Below are 19,423 nucleotides of genomic sequence, written 5' to 3' on the forward strand. Positions count from 1 at the left end.
CACAAAGCATGCATCCATAATAATGATGCCATTATCAGCTCCAGTGGGGCTAGAATGGAGCATTTCCAAATTCACTTAGAGTAATACCAGGTTTTATCACCACACATAAAAAAACTGAACTAACTAAATAAAACTGTTGATCTCAAAAGAGAAAAGTAGCCCATTCTGTTAAAAAAACAGATCAACAACATTGGATGTTTGGTAGGTTCTGACTTATTCCATCCTTTTATCACTCTGCCTCCACTTGTTTGCAAGCACAAGCTGTTGAACTAACTTAGCCAACGTGCTAACATTAGAATTTCCCTTTATTGCTTTATTGTCTGCAATTCTGCTGCTTGTTTTCTATGCAGGTATACTACCAAGAAAAGGCAAAAATCAATAACTCCAACTGGAGTGTAACTCCTCCTCATTGGCTGAACCTTGGCGAGCATCACATTTCAGTGGACAGTCTGATTGAACTCTGGGTGAGGCAAATAAAGGCCAGGTCAAAAAGGGAAAATATCACTTTGTCTCCTAATTAACATTTCATCCTATATATGCATACTTATTTATAGCATGTGTATGTTACTTTGAGAATGTTACACCTTCGCAAGGAAGCAACTCATAATGTGACACAGCTAGGTGAGAAAAGTGTCGGTTGGAATCCATGGTGATGTCTGCTTCCTCTCTACAGTGGAAAGTTGACCTGTTTGTTAACACGCTTCACTGAAGGACAGAACATGATCCTCCAGCTGCAGTGTGAGTCCAGGTGAAGTGTCACAGCGTGAAGTGCTGGAAGGGAGGGACCATGGTGATTCACCTTACATAATCAGGTTGATGTGATTAGATTCAGGGTTTACACTCAGTGCATTTTTCAGACTGGCGAGGCAGGCACAGAGGGGCTAAAACTAATTTAAATTTATGTGAGGAAATTGGAGCGAGCAGACTCATGTTTTCCATTTTAGATTTCATACAAACAGGTGATCATATTCACACCTGCAGGCAGCACTGTACAGCTGCATTCTTCTGGACAGGTTTAGGTAAAGTGCCCTGCTCAAGGGCACTTCGGCAGACATTTAAAGAAGCAGGGACCATGCTGCGTTCCAGTTGGAAGTCGGAATTTCCGAGTTCCCAGTCGGAAATGTCAACTGGAACGCCACCTGGAGTCGGATTTCCAAATTGGAAAGCCAGTGGAAGCTCTCCAACCCCAACCTCACGATCCAACATGGCTGCTCCGAGCATCAACAGTAGCGAAAGCTGTAAAAAAATATGCCGTTTATTCTTCTGCACTTCTGTTTCATTTGTGTCTCATTAAATCATCCACGGACAATACGGTTGCTACGCAAAATACCACATAATGCCTCGTTATCAATTGATATTGCTGATGGCTAACCTGGCTAGAGTTCCCCCAACCCGTTAAATATAATGGTTTTTCAACATGTGTCTGGAACACGGTCAACTCGGGTGCGACGCTATTCCCAGTTCCGAGCTCTGACTTCCGAGGTCAATAGAACGCAGCATTAATCACTCCTCCTACTCTCCCCATCATCATTTTCCCAGTAGGTGTGTGCATTTGAAATTGCTTGTCACCAACCTGCTTCTCTAAAAAAGAACCTTATTTTTTTCCATTCCTTGGAAGGAAATGTAGTGAAGGAAATGTAAATGAAGGCCCAGTCAGAGCTTTTGTGCACAGCACGGAGAGACACCAAGAAGAAGAAGGGCAGTAACGGCTGTGAGAGCAGATTTATTTAGAGAGTTACAGTTCTATGACTCCTGTGTATTTCAGATTAAATTAGTCTGATAGTGAACTCTAAATGTGAGTGACCTACAGATCTTTGCGGGGTCAAAGTTTGGTACAGGTTTGCAAAACAGAATCTTGTAGAATTTCAAAACTCCTGCTGGAAATTAGGAGAATTAATGTACCATTAGGAAGGTACTATGTGAGACATATTTTGGGTGGTATTCGCTTGACAGGTGTCACACGGGTGACTTACTCATTGCATCCCGGCTCCACCATAGGATTTTTTGGATGCAAGTGGAAATCACGAGGAGAGAGGAATTGTATTTAGTAGTTCAAAAACTTGTTTGGTTTGTTCTTACTGGTTTAACATGAAGTGACTGGCACAGATACCATTTTCAAAAAACAGCAGGAATATCACGTTGGAAATTTAAGAAAATATTTTTGTCTGTTGAAAGGAAGCAGGTTCAGGAGAGTCAGCCAACAGAGAAATTTGAGAGGGGCAACTAAATGAAGAAATTATTCTTAATTTCACTGACTTAAACACTTAAACATCAAGCACAGCTACACACAGCTACACACTCACACAGGCATATGCACTCAGGCCTGCAGACTCTGGCTCCGAAGCACAGACGGTCACAATCACATTCAACATACCTGTGAGGATACACAGAAATCTGGCATTAGATGTGACTCACTGGGAAACGCTTGATCCAGCATCTGTGGCTCTCTGCTTTAATGGCTGCCTGCCAAACCGAAAACGTAGACGTCATGATGGTAAGACAAGTCCAATTCAGTGAGCAGAAAACTATTTAAAAAATTGTGTTGTGTTCCGTTATGTTAAGGTTACTCTTTTTTTTAAACTCTAACATGGTTTTGTTCATTTTGGGTCCGGTTGACATCTAGAAAGAATAAAGCTTGTGAAAAATGTGAATGCACACATGGGGTTGGATCAATAAATCCTTGCAGCATGTGCAGAGGGTTACTACAGATGGTGAGAGTGTAATAGCACCAGAGGTGCCCGAGCTCATTAAGAAACAGGACCATACTCCGGTGCAGAGCACGGAGAGGGGAGCAGTGAAGGGAGGGAGGAGAGGAGGGGAGGGGAGGATGCAGAGCCTGAATGTCACTGAGATCTGATGATTTGCTTCTGTTGGAAAATGGAAAAAATAAAAAAATATAAATCCTTTCTTTGTGTGTGCCTGGACAGCAACAGAGTTAAATTAGTGAAAATAAATGGTAGCATGTAAATAATAAGCTCAGAGGTTGTTCTGAGGCTGCAGGCTGCTCCACACAGGAAACAGGCTGGAGTGTGGCGCCATCTCCCTGTCAGCATGGCTTATTTCTCTGTTGCAATTAGCTGAAGGGAATTTCTGCTGGCGATGGACATGCAGAGATTTATAGACTTGGGATCAACCAGTATAGGTTTTTGATGCCAATATTTTGTGCAGACATGCAGTATTATTTAAATATGACTTTTAGCATGCCAACAGATCCTAGTCATTAAGTTTCCTGCATAGTTATTATAGCATAGTCATTGGCAGAGTTGAAAAGCCACCGAAAAGATCATAAAGATCATCATGATGCTCTGCACTGGACCTATTTAATGGGAGGCCAAAACACAAAATACTTTCATACTGGAAGTGGTGACAGACAATTTTGTTCCAATCAATGGTTCGGATACAATAATCTGAACCTATCAACAACTTTATTTCACAACACAGCGTATGGCCAAACAGACTAGTCCTCGCTGTTCATTCAGAAGCTGTGTTTGTAAACCTTAAAAGGAACACGCTGACTTATTGGGACTTTATCTTATTCACCGTATCCCCCAAAGTTAGATGAGTCCATACATACCCTTCTCATCTCCGTGCGTGTTGTAACTCTGTCAGAGTCAGAGGCACCCACCGCTTTGTACATGCTGTGACTATACAAATCACAACATGTAAACAGGAAAATGTTGGCGTTATTTTGTCACTTATTGGGAGCAGTAGACTAGTTGGAGCCGGTTACCTCCAGGATCTGTGCCAAGCGAGGCTAGCGGTGGGGGCGTCAGACAGTTACGACACGCACGGAGATGAGAAGGGTACGTATGGACTTATCTAACTCTGGGGGATACAGGGAATAAGACAAAGTCCCAATAAGTCGGTGTGTTCCTTTAATGCAAACATTTGCCTTCCCCAATGACATGACATCCACCAAACACTTCCCATCAATAAAAAACCCACAGATCTGCTAATTGGGCATTTTCCTATTGTTGCACAATTTAAAAGCTGCAGTCTGAGTTACAATACAAGTTCAAGTTCCATTCCTTCTGGGTAAAATCACTGCTCTGTCAAGGCATGAGAGGAAAATGTTGCACGACTTGCACGGGCCTGACTGAAGGACAAACACACAAACCCGTTTTGTTTTTCTTCTTCATTTCCTTTAATCACTTATGGAGTATATTTTGGAACATGTGTTCTCTAATACATGCGACTGAGATCCTTTTAAAAAAAACTAAATTAAAATAAAAACTAATCATGACGTGACAGACAGTGAACCATCATTCTGTCTTTATATCACCTGTTTTTCTGATCCTGCTGCCAAACCAGCGACGTTACCAGCCTGTGTGTGTGTAAACATGTACACAACAGCATCAACACAATGTGAGCATAATCCCATAAAATCTAACACAATTTGACGGACACTGGCAGAAAACACAGAAGTTCCCCTTATGTACACATTACTCATGGATGCGGCTGCACACATTCTTTGTGTGTAAAACTGCCACTTTCTGAGTTTAAAATGAGAGGAGCATTGACCTTAAAGACGCTGGGATTAATCCATTTTATAATTTGAGTCACTGTTCAATTGCCCTCTTTTTTTCGGAACGCAATGTCCTGCCAAAGCAAGCCTTGCATTAGGCAATCTATCAATATGACAGAGTAAATTAGTAGTAAAATGGCTCCCAGATAAGTTCATGAGGTCAAAAATAAACAAAAAAATCAAACAACAAAGCAGGGATGCACCGAATCCAGGATTCGGCTTCGGATTTGGCCGAATATTGGGCTTTTTGACGGGGTTTGGTTTCTGCCGAACCTTAGAATTTTTTTCCCACCGAACCCTACGCTTGCACTACGCTGGTCAACATAATGACGCCGCTGTTGATTACGGGAAGGTGTTTATGTAGGTGGACCGCTCAATGCAGTAGGCTGTCAGAAAGTGAAAATGGAACTCGTGAGCAGAAAACGTGTTGTTTGGCAGTACTTTCAGTCAAAAGAAGGTGATTCAAGTCGAGCTACATGTTCAATTTGCAACGCCGCTTTGTCTCGTGGTGGCGAGGACCCTAAACAATACACAACATCGCCGCTGTTAAAACATTTGCGTATGAAACATCTGAAAGAATACAAGTTGTGCATGAAGGAATCTACAGACAGCAGCCAAAACGCAGCAACTTCAGGTACGGCAAAGGAAGGACAGTCACTGATGCGTTTACTGTGTTCATGGACTGAGGATGGGAGCAGGATTCGGTATTCGGTTTTGGATTCGGCAGAATCTTAACCAGTGGATTCGGTATTCAGCCGAACCCCAAAACTCTGGATTCAGTGCATCCCTACAACAAAGTGACGACAGACTAGTCGTCATCAGTTTTGCTTTTCTTCTTCTTTTTCTTCTTCTTTCCCGAGCCCTCCACAACATCACCATACAAAGTGTCTACTGGTTCACATTTCACCGTTACATTTTCCTCCTTCACCCTCACACTGGGCTCCAAGCCCTCCTCCACCTCCTCTCGCTCCCTGTCCTCTCGCTCCTTGTCCTTCTTTTTCTTCTTCTTTTTCCTCTTCTCTTCCAAAACGTCGCCCTCCTGGAAGGGAAGCTCCATCATTACTTCGTCCTGAATTACAGGTTCAGCTACAGGTTCCTCTTTCACTCTCACCACTCCCTCCGCCTCCGCTTCCTCTCCGCGCTCCGCCTTTATTCGCTTTTCTTTCTTTTTCTTCTTCTTCTTCTTTTTCCTCCCTTCCTCCTCCTCCTCCTCCTCATCCTCCTGCCACGTTTCTTCTATGAATCGTTTGACTACCAGGGGGCGGAGAGTTGCAGACGAGGGCCCAAAGGCGGCTCCATCCGCCTCACTCTCTGCCACGCAGGTCAGCGTGGGGGTCTTACTGCCGAACGGATGGAACCGCTGTTTCAGCCCAGGGGGTATGGAGGGTGCTGGAGCGGCGGGGATGACCTGAGGGGCCCGGTTTGCTCTGCGGTCTCCATAGCTCTCACACACATTTAGCAGGCCTGAAAACGCAGGGCCAAAAACCACGGCATCTGACGACTGCTTGTCGGTGGTGAGCAGGCGGAGGTCTGAGGTACCGTGGGTGGACGCCAGGATGCTGTAGATCTGCTGGCCACCCCTAGGATTGGCTCCGCCTGCAGCGGTAGGAACCTTCACGGTCTGGAGACCTGAGAGGGGCAACTTAATGCCACTGAAACTGGATGGAGGGAGGAGAGGCATCATAAACACAAAGCATGCCGGAAAAAGTTCATCAACTTAACAAGTTTACACCAAACTACATCATTTACCAAGACTGGGGTTGGGTACCGAAACCCGGTTCCACTATGGAACCGGTTCCTACGCAATCGGTAGGAATCGGACCGGATTAGAACGCAAATTTCGGTTCCTCATTTCGGTTCTACTTAATGTGTCGACTGAAATATTTTTCCTCTGTCGCTCCGAAATGGACGTAAAAATATCAGACTCTCTCTGTAGTCTACCGTTGGCTAGCTATCGTAAATGTAGGCTACTTTTAAAATGGCATATTTTCCCTCTAGGCTCACCAAAACGGATGTAAAGGCATATTAACCATTTACTGCACGTGATCACTAGTAAACATATTACATCTTTGATGTCATTTTTCAGTTTTTCAAGAATCGGTTTAGGAATCATTTTAAAAGCACCGGTTCGGCATCGGAATCGTAAAATTCCAAACGGTACCCAACCCTAACCAAGACAGCTATTGAAGTTGGGGGGGGGGGGACTCTGAAGCTTCAGCGTGGAGCTTCTCTCCAGCTCCACCTGCTGGCCCCGAAAGAAACCAACTGCCCCACTGTCACTTACTACATGTTAATCTGACTAACCGAAGCTTATGCTGCCACATACATTGCAGCAGAGATTGTTCAAAGTGAGACTATGTCACTTTACAATTGTTGAATTCATAAGCAATAAAATGCACCAACGCTCAGGAATTTGGCTGATGCAGCCACTTGGTCTGGCATGACCAGTATCTTATAATAGCTAACGGTAGCAATTAGGGCTGGGCTATATGGAGAAAATCAAATAGCAAAATATTTTTTGACCAAATACCTCGATATCGATACCGCAACGATACTGTAGTGTTGACTATTGGTGCTTTCACAAAATATTTACACAATGAGATTTTTGATAAATAATCATCAGTAATGTAGATATAATGACTTAGTGTAAATAATAGAACAGTTTGTTTGTTGTTGAACAGTCTGGTAAGTTCAGAAAATGACATCACTTTACTGTAATGCAGCCTTTAAAACCAGGAAAAGACAACACTTACGATATCCAAAATCTAAGACAATATTTAGTCTCATATCACGATATCAATATAATATCGATATATCTACTTGTACTACTATTAGGATTTGTTATTCTGTCATTGTAACTAGCGGCCATAGTTATCGCTGTTCACTAAATACTGCATAGGCTCACAGTTAATTTACTGGCACCTTATATGAAGCCTCAAAAGTGGGAGAACAAAAGCAGTGATCCACTGTAGCTAAAGTGTGATTTCTTTTTTCAATATTTTGTATTGTGAATCTTTGCTACGACACCAAAAACAGGTTTATTTTTCAGCTTTAGAAATTTTTCGCAAGTGTTTAGTAGATCAAAATGCATGCAAAGTTTAGGATACTAAGGATTCTAAATGCCTTCTTCTGAGAGAGACAGAAAAGGAAACAGACGAAAGGGGAAAGATTGTACCCACCATTCTGGGTTAAAGCTGGCAGGAGCTTTAATAAGCCATAACTCATTATTGTCCGTCAGACTCTCTGAGAGAGTTGTGCTGCAGGGCTTATGGCAGAAAGACACAAAGTCAGCAGGACACTGGAACCTGGTGGTCTTCTTATCTGTGGAGACGGACAAGAACCGCACGCCATCATCATTTCATGAATAAAACACCAAGCATAAGAAATACACAATAGAGCCCTGAGAAAGAATACCTGAATAAAAGCAGTGTGCGCTCACTTTTCACTGGATTAACTTTTAGTATCAGTATCACCTGCCTCTACATGTGTGTACTGCCTCTATGAAATATTTTCTATGGTGCCAGTAGAAACACAGCTACACGGCAAATGCTTAGCTAGATAAGTACAGAGCATCATTTTGAGACTGTTACACATTTTTACTAAGACGTTTTTTCCTTTTTAGTAAGTCAAAATGTAAAAATAGAGGCGTTAACCCTAACAATCTGGAGCTCAGTCAGTCACCACCTACTGTAGTACTGTGCATATACTTGCTTGCATTATATTTCTGATTGTAACTGCCATCATAAAGCTGGTGTAACCGAACTGATCATTACCACCAGCTTTTTTTAACCCATGTGTGTGAACTTACCGGTTTCTTTTTGCTTTACAGGGGATTCTGTAGTATTATTGTCCTCTTCATCTTCGCTTGATGAAGATGATACGTGTCTAGGCATTTTTATGTTTACAAATAACTACAAAGTTCTAACATTTAAGTTTTCTATCTCAAAACGCATGGCTACAGCGGACGCACGTGTTGACGCCAAATGAACTCTGACCTTTAATTACTTCACTTCCGTGCCAGTTTCGTTGTAGTTCTAAAACCAGACACCAAGAGTTGGTTTACGTTGACATAACCAGGCAAGGAAACTCTAACACCCATAATGCACCTCGCTAGGTTACGTAACGTTTCAGCGTCCGTCGGGGGAGCAGTTGACAGCAGCCAAGAGTAGGCCGAAGTGGGTAAACAAAACAAACATATCTATTTTTTTTAAATAGCGAAAACAACTCAAAGGTTTGATCTACTTTTATATCCGAAGAATGTGTAACATCGTTCTGAAGCCGTTTGAAGCCCGTTAAAGTAAAAAGTCGTTAGCAAAGAGAGGGCGTGCACCTGTCTAAGCTAAATAGGTTAACCTAGCTAACTAGCTAGCTAACGTCTGTCGTTGAACCCGCTCAGGTTAGCTAGCTAGCTAGCTGGCCAGCCATGTCGTCCCCCTCCTCCTCCAGGCGCCAGTGGTGCTACCTGTGCGACCTGCCAAAGATGCCGTGGACTGTGGTGTGGGACTTCAGCGAAGTGGTTTGCCGTGGCTGCGTAAACTACGAGGGAGCTAATCAGATTGAGTTCCTTATAACGAATGCCCGACAGCTGAAACGAACTCACGGGATGCAGGACGGTAACGTCAGGTCACCTGGTCCCTCGCCCAATAAACACGGCACATCTGGCAGAGGAGATGCGGACGGAGGCAGACAGCACATGGACCGCTTCGACAGGGGAGGAAGAGGAGAAAGTACCGTGTCAGCTATTCGTGTGCCGCCCAACGGGCTGCACCGCGACGGCCAGCAGCCTCAAGAATTGAACCGTCAGAGCCCCAGCGGCAGCCGAAGACCCATGCTAGGCGCCGCCATCCCTCCTAATCTAGTGACTCAGAGTATTGCAGGGATTCCCCATGGGTTACTTACGGGCATGCCGGCGGGTCTAACCGCCAGGACAGCCCCCATGAGCAGCCCCATGATCTTTCCTGCCCCGGTGCTGGCCGAGATGAGCCGCAGACAGCTGGGGATAGGGATGGGGATATCTCCTTTTATCACTCCAGAGCTGGAGCGAGAGCTCAGTTCGTCCCAGAATCAGCCCAAGATGCAGACACAGATCCACACTGCTGTGGCTGGCAGCAGCGCCAGTAAGAGTACAGGCATCCCTTCTTCTACCTCGACCCTGGCTGGAGGTGTGAGCCAGACCAGCCCCAAGCCTGCCTCGTCACCAGCCAGGCAGCCACGGCCCCTAACTGCGAGGTCCGGAGGGGAGCCCCTGGGATCCAGCACCTCAGCAGAGGCAGCCACCACAGCCGCAGCGTTACCCCACAGCGGTGCCTCTGAGCTGGGATCAGCATCTGCCAGCAACACTCATTCAACTGGAAACACTCTGTCCTGCACCTTGTGTCATGAGAGGCTGGAAGACACACACTTTGTTCAGTGTCCATCAGTGCCTGGGCATAGGTTTGTTTTGTTTGCTATTTGTATTCTTTTTAAGGTAGCAATGCATAGTGAATAGCCTGAAATTTGTTGATTTATGTTTCCATGAATAAAATGCTTTGTTTCTGGCTTTTAGTCACACCAAGTAAGCAATTGAAGACCGTCTCTGGTCATTTTTTTTTTTTTTTTTGGCATACATTTTTTTAGACTAAGAAACATAATTTGTTACTTGAACAAAAGATTATTACTAAAACAATCATTAGTTGTTGGTATCCCTAATAGTTATGTCTCGCTTGTAATTGTAATAACGTCTTCTCTACCTCCACCAAATTTAGGTTCTGCTTCCCCTGCACCAGAGTGTACATCCAGAGCCGGCGGGGCGATGGGGAGGTGTACTGCCCCAGCGGAGAGCGCTGTCCACTGGACAACTCTCCCAACAGTCCCCCTTGGGCCTTCATGCAGGGAGAGGTATCCACCATACTCGGCACTGCCGGAGCAGGAGCTGCATCAGCGGCTGCGTCTGGAGCCGGGAACGGGCCTGGAGCTGCAGCTGCGTCCGGGGCCGGGAGCGGAGCTGCCAGTGGAGCGGGAGCTGCCAGCGGAGACGTCACCGTCAAGAAAGAGAGAGAGACGTGATGATGGCTTCCATGGAAACCAGACCAGGACGCAATACAGCAACAGGCAGGTCCACAGACATCTGACAACCCATAGTCTGAAGTCTGACAGCATTTTGCATTGTGAGACCATTATTCAAGGAAGCACCTTAGTTTACTCCCATCTTCAAGAAGTGCATTTGCCTGTCCCCTCTGACAACAGCCTCAGGTTCTGAATGTGGATGTTTGTGAATACTTATCTGTTGAATAACTTGAATTGTTTTCATTTCAATGGAACAGGCATTTCAATTATTAGTATGTTATCAATAATTGTGTCCTAAATTATCGATTCACCCAAATTGATATCATCCAGGCAGTTTGGCATATTGGGATTATAAAAATTGATTGATATTAGTTAGATGGACGTTGTATGACAACATCTCCTTAATAAGAGTGTTGTACAAGTGTTGTAACTGTATATGTTTATGTCCCACTAGATTTGCCCAATCTAAACCACACAGCTTTGATATGGTGGGATATGTGTATATGTTATGTTTTTATATTTGTTTTTGCTTTTTGTCACTCCAGAGTTGAATCTCACACCAGAAAGAGACGTCTGCAATGGAGCTCTGAGAGATCCAGGAGAGAAGCAGCACAGTGGCCCACAGTTCAGAAAACCTCCATTGCACAGGTCTTGACTCCAACTACTAACACCACCCAATTCTATCAACATTATCAGACCTAAAATTGCCTTTTGATGTACTGTTGGAATCAGATATTCTGGGCCAATCAACAGCTGAACAGTGGCTACTTTTTGTAGTGTTAGTAGTAGATGCGCCAGTAGAAACAACTGGGCTACGTTTCAATAGTGGTTCAACATGCTCTCGTTCACTTCCCCTAAGCACTTGCCCTCGGATGAATCCCCGCCGCCATCTTAAGTGTCGTTCCAATCGTCTAAAAACGGAAGTGAACTTGGTGAGATCAACCCTCAGAGGGCTGAGGGAGCGAGTGAATAACGATGGTCACACCAGAGGTGGATATCACCCACAAGGCATTTCCGGTATGCATTTGGGGCAAGAAAATAGATCGATGGTTAGGTGGCAGTAATGTACAACCGTTAAAACTCCTGTTGCTGACCACCAAAGAAGGAGACGATGAATAAATACATTTCATCTTTTTAGTTTCCTCATTGTTAGCTTGATATTTTACTGAAACATGTAATATAACTAATGTCAGTGTACTTTATACGTTTTATTTACAAGATAGTTGTGAGTTCTTTAATTGCAACATTATCTGTAAGTGCATGGAAGAAACTCTGTTTTTGCGAGATGTAAGCATTAATATCATTTAATAATAATAATAATACAGATCCCACATTTCTAAATCTGAAACTCATGCAGCTGATTACCAAGCCTCATTGAAATGAATCTGCAGGTATTTATGATGTGTAAAAAGCAGTATTAATACTTTTTATAAATAATATTTGTATTGCGCCTTTCATACAAGAAATAGGCCGGCTGTAATAAGGAAATTGCACAACATAAGCAGTGAACATAAAACAGGGATATAAAGCCATAATTAATAGAAAATAAGATGGATAATAAAACGCACTTGAAGCAGTAGCGCTAAGCCTACAACTGGCGGTCGATCCATATAGTTTGGGCGGATGGTGAACGAAGGCAGGTGTGTTCCATTTCACTCCCCAGCTCCGGCCTCCGTGTGACGTGTGCTATGACGTCATACCAAGGGCTGAGGGGAAGTGAAGGAGGGCATGTTAAAAAAAACAACTAATGAAACACAGCCCTGATCATGGCCACATTAGCACTGCCAGCTAGCTACTGTTAGCAGCTGGACACAATCGGGCTGAAGCCACACGTAGACTACACCAGTCTTTTCTTACTTTTCTACAAACAAAAACCGACACCACCGTTGCAATCTCTTGAAAGATTTCGTAATCACATAAACAACTGTCACACTTGAATATGCACCTTATGAAACAACCAGTGCGAAACTGAAATTTCTCTTTCTCTTATCTGGCCACCAGTGTATTATTATATGACTGGTTTTATTTGCTAATGGTAGCTTGTTAGCAGACCTAATATAGGGATGTTTATAGTTTCAAATGATCCTTCTCAAACTCACAGAAAGTAGCCACGCTCCAGTGTTTACTGTAACAATACACTCAGTACTGTTTGCACGGGAAAGCGCAGAAAGCTTGTTTTGACAAATCCAACACAAATGTTGAAATGCTAAAACGGTGGCCACGGTTGGTCTGTATCTTTCCTGTTTGATGAACAAACTTTGGCCGGCAGCTTGCAGCAGGAGGTCAGATATCAGACTGTTGGCAGAAAAATACAAGCTGTTGAAACAAGTTGGAACTCGCCATGCCACTTTCTCTGCCAGTGCTTGGTCTAATGAAATCTTTGTGCTTCTACAACTACGATTAACATTAACAACTGACACGACACTGACAGTTATCGTGACAAAGTGTACCTTAAATTTCAAATTATTTTTATTGTTTTATGACTGTATCTGTGTCCTGGTGAACAATCAGATTGTTTAAAAAAAATATATATATATATATAATAATCTCCTCTAAAACAACTAAACATGCAAACCGACATGAGTTGTGGACAGAATGCCAGTAGTGACATTTCTCTGTGTGTTTGTGCATTTGTTTTATTTCGTCAGCTCAAAGTAAAGTTGACTTTGACTCAGAGAACAGAGTGTGTCTAGAAACAACCAGTTGATGTGTCAAAGCATAGAGCAGCCGCAGAGACTCTTTGTTTAACTGTATTTAAATGTTGCTTTCATACAAGATCCAGCCCAGCCTACGCTTTACCCCGAATGTACATGAAAAGATATCTATCGATAGGCCTAGGACTATATTTTATACTCAAATGTTAAATGTTATATACTGTATAGATCTATAATAGTATGTGCAATCCTTAGTCATAGCATATGCAACAGTTTGGAATATGTAATTAAAAACGATGCTGTATGTATCATTTCTTAAACCTTGAGTTTTTTGAAGTGAGAATCCACCTGAAAGCGGAAATGTTCTTCTGTAATCCTAAAAAGGTTTAATATAGTTTATGAATTAGTTTCTCCTAAAAGGAGACTTCTTATCACCTGACACTTTTATGGAGTGGAAGCCGTATTTAAAACTATATATTTTTTCAGTCTGCAGATGATGAAATTAATCTTATCTTAATTTAAACAAACAACCTCACAGTCTGTTGGATTTGCTTTCCGTTCACATCCATTGTTCCATTCATGTCAGTGGAGCGTAGGGCTGCACGATTCAGAACGTGTCACGATTCAATATCGATTTTTAGGCTCAAGATTCGATTCAAAATCCATTTTCAATTCAGAAACGATTCTCGATTTTAAAAAGATTCACAGTATGTAAATGTAGTTAGTTTTCCCATGTGATTGCAGTAGACATACAATTTAAAAGAAAAGGAAACACAACAAATTAAATTTAGTTTGATATTACTTTGTCTTCATACAAAAATAAAAACTTTTGCAACTAAAAACTACAAAGTGCCAAGCTTTGGCCAGCTTTCAAATACATTGAATTCAAGTATAAAATGAAACTGTTAAATAAAAAGAGCTTTTCGTTCAGAGTTCGGTGGGAGTTTAGAGCATTGAAAGAGTGCGTTGGTTCTTCTTCTGATTATAACAAGAGTGCCCAGGCGTCAGTGTGAATTCACGCAGCGCCATCTATGGGAATGGCGAGCTAAACTCATTTCAGGACAAGAGTATACACGCCATTACAAAACGAAAAAAAATATATATATATATTTATATATGTGTATGAATCGATTTTTGGAATTCTATGACTCGATTTTGAATCGCGATATGAATGTGAATTGATTTTTTTTGCACACCCCTAGTGGAGCGAATGTGGATGACCAGTCATACTGAACATCTAATCCAGACTTTCATTGTCAGTTACAAAAGAATGTGCAGGGATTTCAGTAACATTTTAATAATCACACATTACAACAAATTAGTTTTTTGGTGGATTCTCTCTTCATGTGCAGCATGTACTCGTCAGTACAGAAGCACAGACAAACCAAAGGTCATTTTATGCCCAAATTTATGTTTTTTTTATGTTTAATGGGGAATATATATATATATACATACATACATACATACATACATACATACATACATACTTGGCCAGGTCTTTACCGGCTTTCTTCATCAAGCCGTTACAGTTTACAGGCCTGTGTGGTCTACTGTACTTATGGGATTTTATATATAGTAAACGTCTATGGTATGCAGCAAATACTTAATACAGGCTTTCTATATTGAGAGAATATCCCACGGATCAGGTCTGTTGTAGAGAAATGTCTTTGAAGAAGTGGAATTTAAGTTTAATATGCACTGATACATCATGCAATCCCTTGTTAAGTGCCTTTTTTTTTAAATGTTTACCGTCTGTTTGTGTGTCTGGGAACCTCAGGGGAAGTAGGAGTGCAATGGCTTTTTTTATCTGTCTAGTCAATGATTAACCTGAATCTGTTTCCCTTCAATTACCATCAGACGGATTTTGCTTTCACCCGAAGCCTTTGTAAAGTTGGCCAGCCATTTATTGTCTTGATATGGTCTCTCCTCGCATCTCTCTTCTTTTCATGTATGTGTCATTTTGGGATCTGTTGGTTTTTTTGCAGCTTCATGTACAAAATAGAAACCAGGAATAAATGGGATGAAAACTTGCACTTCTTTTTTTTGTTTCTTGTGTTTTACCACTGACATTATATCATGTTAAATAGTTTGTTTATGAGTAAAAAGCTAAGACAATTCTTCAAACATAAGTAGAGGAATGATTTTGTAATCTTGTTTTTTTACCTGGGATAACAGCACATTGGTTAGCATCACGGCTACAGAGACTGCAGCTGTTCCAACAGGACCAGAGCTACAATTGAATGAGGACACCGATGTTTTAATGACCTGAGGTAAATAAATGTGACTGCCATGCATATACAGTGGCACTCATAATTTTATGAACCCATGCTAAAGTTGACTAAAAAGAGGAACAAAAAAATCCATCTTTTGGAAATTGATCTTAATGCCTTAATTAAAAAAATGAGGGAAAATCAAACCTTTAAGGACACCAATTTTCTTTGTGAATGAATAATGTATTGTAAATAAATAAATGTTCTTCCTTAAAATACAGGGGGCATAAGTAAGTACACCCCTATGTTAAATTCCCATAGAGGCAGGCAGATTTTTATTTTTAAAGCCAGTTATTTCATGGATCCAGGATATTATGCATCCTGATAAAGTTCCCTTGGCATTTGGAATTAAAATAGACCCCCCCCACATCATCATCACATACCCTTCACCATACCTAGAGATTGGCGTGGTTTTATTTCAGTTAACCTAATAGCTGGTTTGATTTGCACTGAGAGATGCCCTGCATGACCCCATGCCTACAGAAGGAGATGTGGGGGGGGGTGACCAGTGACCTGAATACCAGTGGCCTAGAAGACCAACAATATTCACTGGTGACCGACTTTGACATTTCCAAGTGTACAAAGTAGGGATGTAAGAAAAAATCGATACACTTGAGTATCGCAATATTTTATTTTGCAATACTGTATCAATTTTCAAAAAGGAAATATCGATTTCTTTTTTTTTTTTTTTTTTAGAAACGTTCAACAATATTCATGTAAGACATTGGTTCACGTTTATGTTGTGTTTAAACCCCCTACCGCTAGATGGCTATGCTGAGACCCACCACTAGTGTCCTTGCCTAACAGTGCCTAGCAGTGCCTGACTTTTTGCTAGAAGCTAACAATGTAGCTATGGCTGAACTTTGGCTACTTTAGCATATAAACATTAGCTCACTAAGAACCTGGGAACCACAATCCCAAACGGGCAGTTTGATTTTCTGTGTACTGAATTGTTTACCTAAAGTAAACTTCTTTGACTTCTATGAACATCATGTCTTTTTTTAAATACTATTTTTTTTCTAAAATTATACTTTAAAAAAAATCCCAATACATCGCCTTACGCCCAGTATCGAAATATATTGAATCGTGACCCATGTATCGTGATACGTATCGTATTGCCAGATTCTTGCCAATACACAGCCCTAGTACAAAGCACAGCATCAATAACATCTAAAGGCATGTTGACTACATGATCAACATCTCTTCCGTCCTAACACAAATTGTCCACATCAGCGGCATAGACATCATCGTTATCCTAATCATCATCATCATCATCATCACCATCATCATCAACACGAACCACATATCGCTAACTAAACTGCACTCTTTGCCAAGTGAGTTGGGAGTTACTACCTCCTCCCCCGGCCTGAGTTCCGAAGTGAAATGGCTGTGGGGGATGAAGGAGTACCTGTTACTCTTAATCACGGGGATTCTGAACCTGTCTAGAGCTGCATCTCATGGCCCTTATTTGATAGCTCCTCGATTCTTCGGTCCTCTGCTGAACCGGATGTTGTTCTGTCCCTGCTGAGTGAAGGCCGTCTCAAAGCTCTTATTTCTGCCTCGAGGACCAAGCATCGAGGAGGGACCATCGAGGAGCTCTAGCCGAGGATACAGAGAGCAGCCTTCCTGGAAGCCGTGCAGCTGAAGGAGTTGCTAACACCGCCCAAACAGCTGATGAATTCATGTGACGCTTCAGAGGAAAGGACGTCTCATCCCTCTAAAAACTAATTTTTCTCGTTGCCTCTCTCCTCCGATGATTTCCTCGCGTCTCTCCCGGGTCTCCTCGGTGGGAGGGACTAAGACGCGAGGAAGGGAGGCAAGTGGAGTAGTCGAGGATGCAATTTGAGGGCCATGGGATGCACCTTAGGTCTCACAGCTGACAATGCTCATCAAAGCAAGTACCTTCACGAATATGTAATTCATAGGACTGATGCATGAGCATTTCATTTCTAACAGTAATAGTTTTATTGTATTAATCATGTACAGGAATGTATTGGATAATTGGTCATTATGCAACATAATCTTTGTTTAAACACTAATCCTGTGTAATCTTCTTGAAAATCACAATGATAAGAAGACAGAATAGTTCATGTCTGAGGTGACCTTTAAGTCTTGGAAGCTCCATTATGTCATTTTGGCATCCGGGTAAAAATTCAACCTGCAAGAAATGAAATTCCTGGTTTCTATTTTGAAGTTTTGAAGTTTACTTCATGTACTGTAAGAGGATGCAGTGTCTGTAAAAAGTGACTTATTTTGATAATAGTGTTGAACTCTGTTCAGTTTAATTCAGTATCAGTAACACAAAAAAAACAACAACAAAAAAACTTTCCAGACATTAAAAAAACCAAACAAACATTTGATAGAAAGTCTTTTCTGCTTTCTAACGGACACAAGATGGCGCTCTTAGCCTCTTACCTCAGTCTGCCTGGAAGCACAGAGGCTGCTGGGGACCGTCTTAAGAGTTACAGAGGATCTTTGGTAAAGTGATAAACTTTTAGCTGCGCACTTTGTGTTGTGAAGAAGAGGAGAGACGGTGGTGGGGGGCCGATCTGTCGTTTCCTCCATTAGTGTCAGCTATTGTTAAACCAATTACAGAGGTGTTAATGAACGATAGGTGGCCCATTTGAATGAAAAACGGCAGAGAGAGGATATGGCTAAATGTGTGTTGGGGTAAAATGGGACCTTAAAGACGCATTACACCAATTAAATATGCGTATTAAGAGGCAGGGTTGAAGCTTGATGCGTCATGGCCGAAATACAATGCTCGCCATCCTTCAGCAGGTGTGTGAAACAAGTCAATAAACCAGGTTCAAAGATGAAGACGCAATGTGTGTGTTTACCGTTCTAAGACACGACAGGCATTAAAACCACCAATAGTTATTGGAAATAAGTGTATAGCACTCAGCAGAGCATTTTTCCAGAGCAACATGAATGTGATGCTGTGTTGGAAATTCAGGATATCAGATTCCCCACTGGCACCTGAAGGCGACAAAAGCAAAGTTACGAGTGGAACAGAAATATCCAACACATGAATCGCCACCCAAATCTAGCCTAATGAAATGATCTCTGATTGGACAGTATCTTTTGATTTGACCTTTTTTATATATATATATATATATATATATATATATATATATATATATATATATATATATATATATATATCTGAAGATTTGATACTCTTTGGTTTCTTGTTGCTAGTGTAAGAATGTGTTGGCAGTTCTGCAGCCAGACATGGATAAAGAAGTTCAGCTATAAACCAGAACACAATGTATTGGAGCCCATGTTTATTCTCATGTAATGGTTAATTGGATGCGAGCCCCTCCCTCAAACTAGACTTTATATTTGGGTTGTATTGGTCCTTTTAAAAAAGAAAGAAAAAAAAGTATGATCAGAAGCTGAAGGTTTACAGTTTGCCAAGCTGTTTATAACCATATAACCTTCCAGATGAATCTCTTTCAGGCTTAATAGCATCATTACAGACACTGAGGTGTTAGCTCATTCCACGTGTTAATCGATTTGACAGCGTTTTGCAAACAGGCGATAATCGCCGAGTCTTTACAGGTGAAGGCCTGTAGAGAGTCTGATTGACAATATATAGGCCTGGACTGTTCCACTGAGCTGCAGCTGATCGCGGTGGGAAACATGATGACTGGCTGATCATTTGGTGGTAATTTCTTTCTTTCTTTCTTTTTTTAAATCGGCTGTGATTACTTATCACAGGAATATAATCATCAAGGGTCAGTTTAACCTAAACCCTGAAGGCAACATAGCCATCAGGTGGACGCTGAACTTTACAAATATAAAATGTAACCCGACGATGCCCGACACTGAATCTGTTTTTTTAATTTATTTATTTATTTTTTAACATATCTGCATATTTTGGTGCGTCTGCGCGCACATGTACCCTACCTTCCTGTTTCTTATTT

General features: G+C 41.8%; 2 protein-coding genes across 2 annotated transcripts; one reads left to right on the forward strand and one right to left on the reverse strand.

The window, feature by feature from the left end:
* Nucleotides 1–3,301: 3,301 nt before the first annotated feature.
* polr1g (RNA polymerase I subunit G) lies at nt 3,302–8,418 on the reverse strand. Its single transcript, XM_078246974.1, has 3 exons — nt 8,334–8,418; nt 7,705–7,846; nt 3,302–6,183 (listed from the first exon to the last, which is right to left on the reverse strand). Exons 1-3 carry the CDS (start codon nt 8,416–8,418, stop codon nt 5,334–5,336), a joined length of 1,077 nt encoding a protein of 358 aa, XP_078103100.1. The 3' UTR covers nt 3,302–5,333.
* Nucleotides 8,419–8,948: 530 nt separating this feature from the next.
* On the forward strand, nt 8,949–12,070 carry irf2bp1 (interferon regulatory factor 2 binding protein 1). Its single transcript, XM_078246972.1, has 3 exons — nt 8,949–9,958; nt 10,270–10,671; nt 11,116–12,070. Exons 1-2 carry the CDS (start codon nt 8,949–8,951, stop codon nt 10,568–10,570), a joined length of 1,311 nt encoding a protein of 436 aa, XP_078103098.1. The 3' UTR covers nt 10,571–10,671; nt 11,116–12,070.
* Nucleotides 12,071–19,423: the final 7,353 nt, after the last annotated feature.

The sequence above is a fragment of the Sander vitreus genome, chromosome 3 (assembly GCF_031162955.1).
Source record: "Sander vitreus isolate 19-12246 chromosome 3, sanVit1, whole genome shotgun sequence".
In the NCBI taxonomy this organism is placed as follows: Eukaryota; Metazoa; Chordata; class Actinopteri; order Perciformes; family Percidae; genus Sander; species Sander vitreus.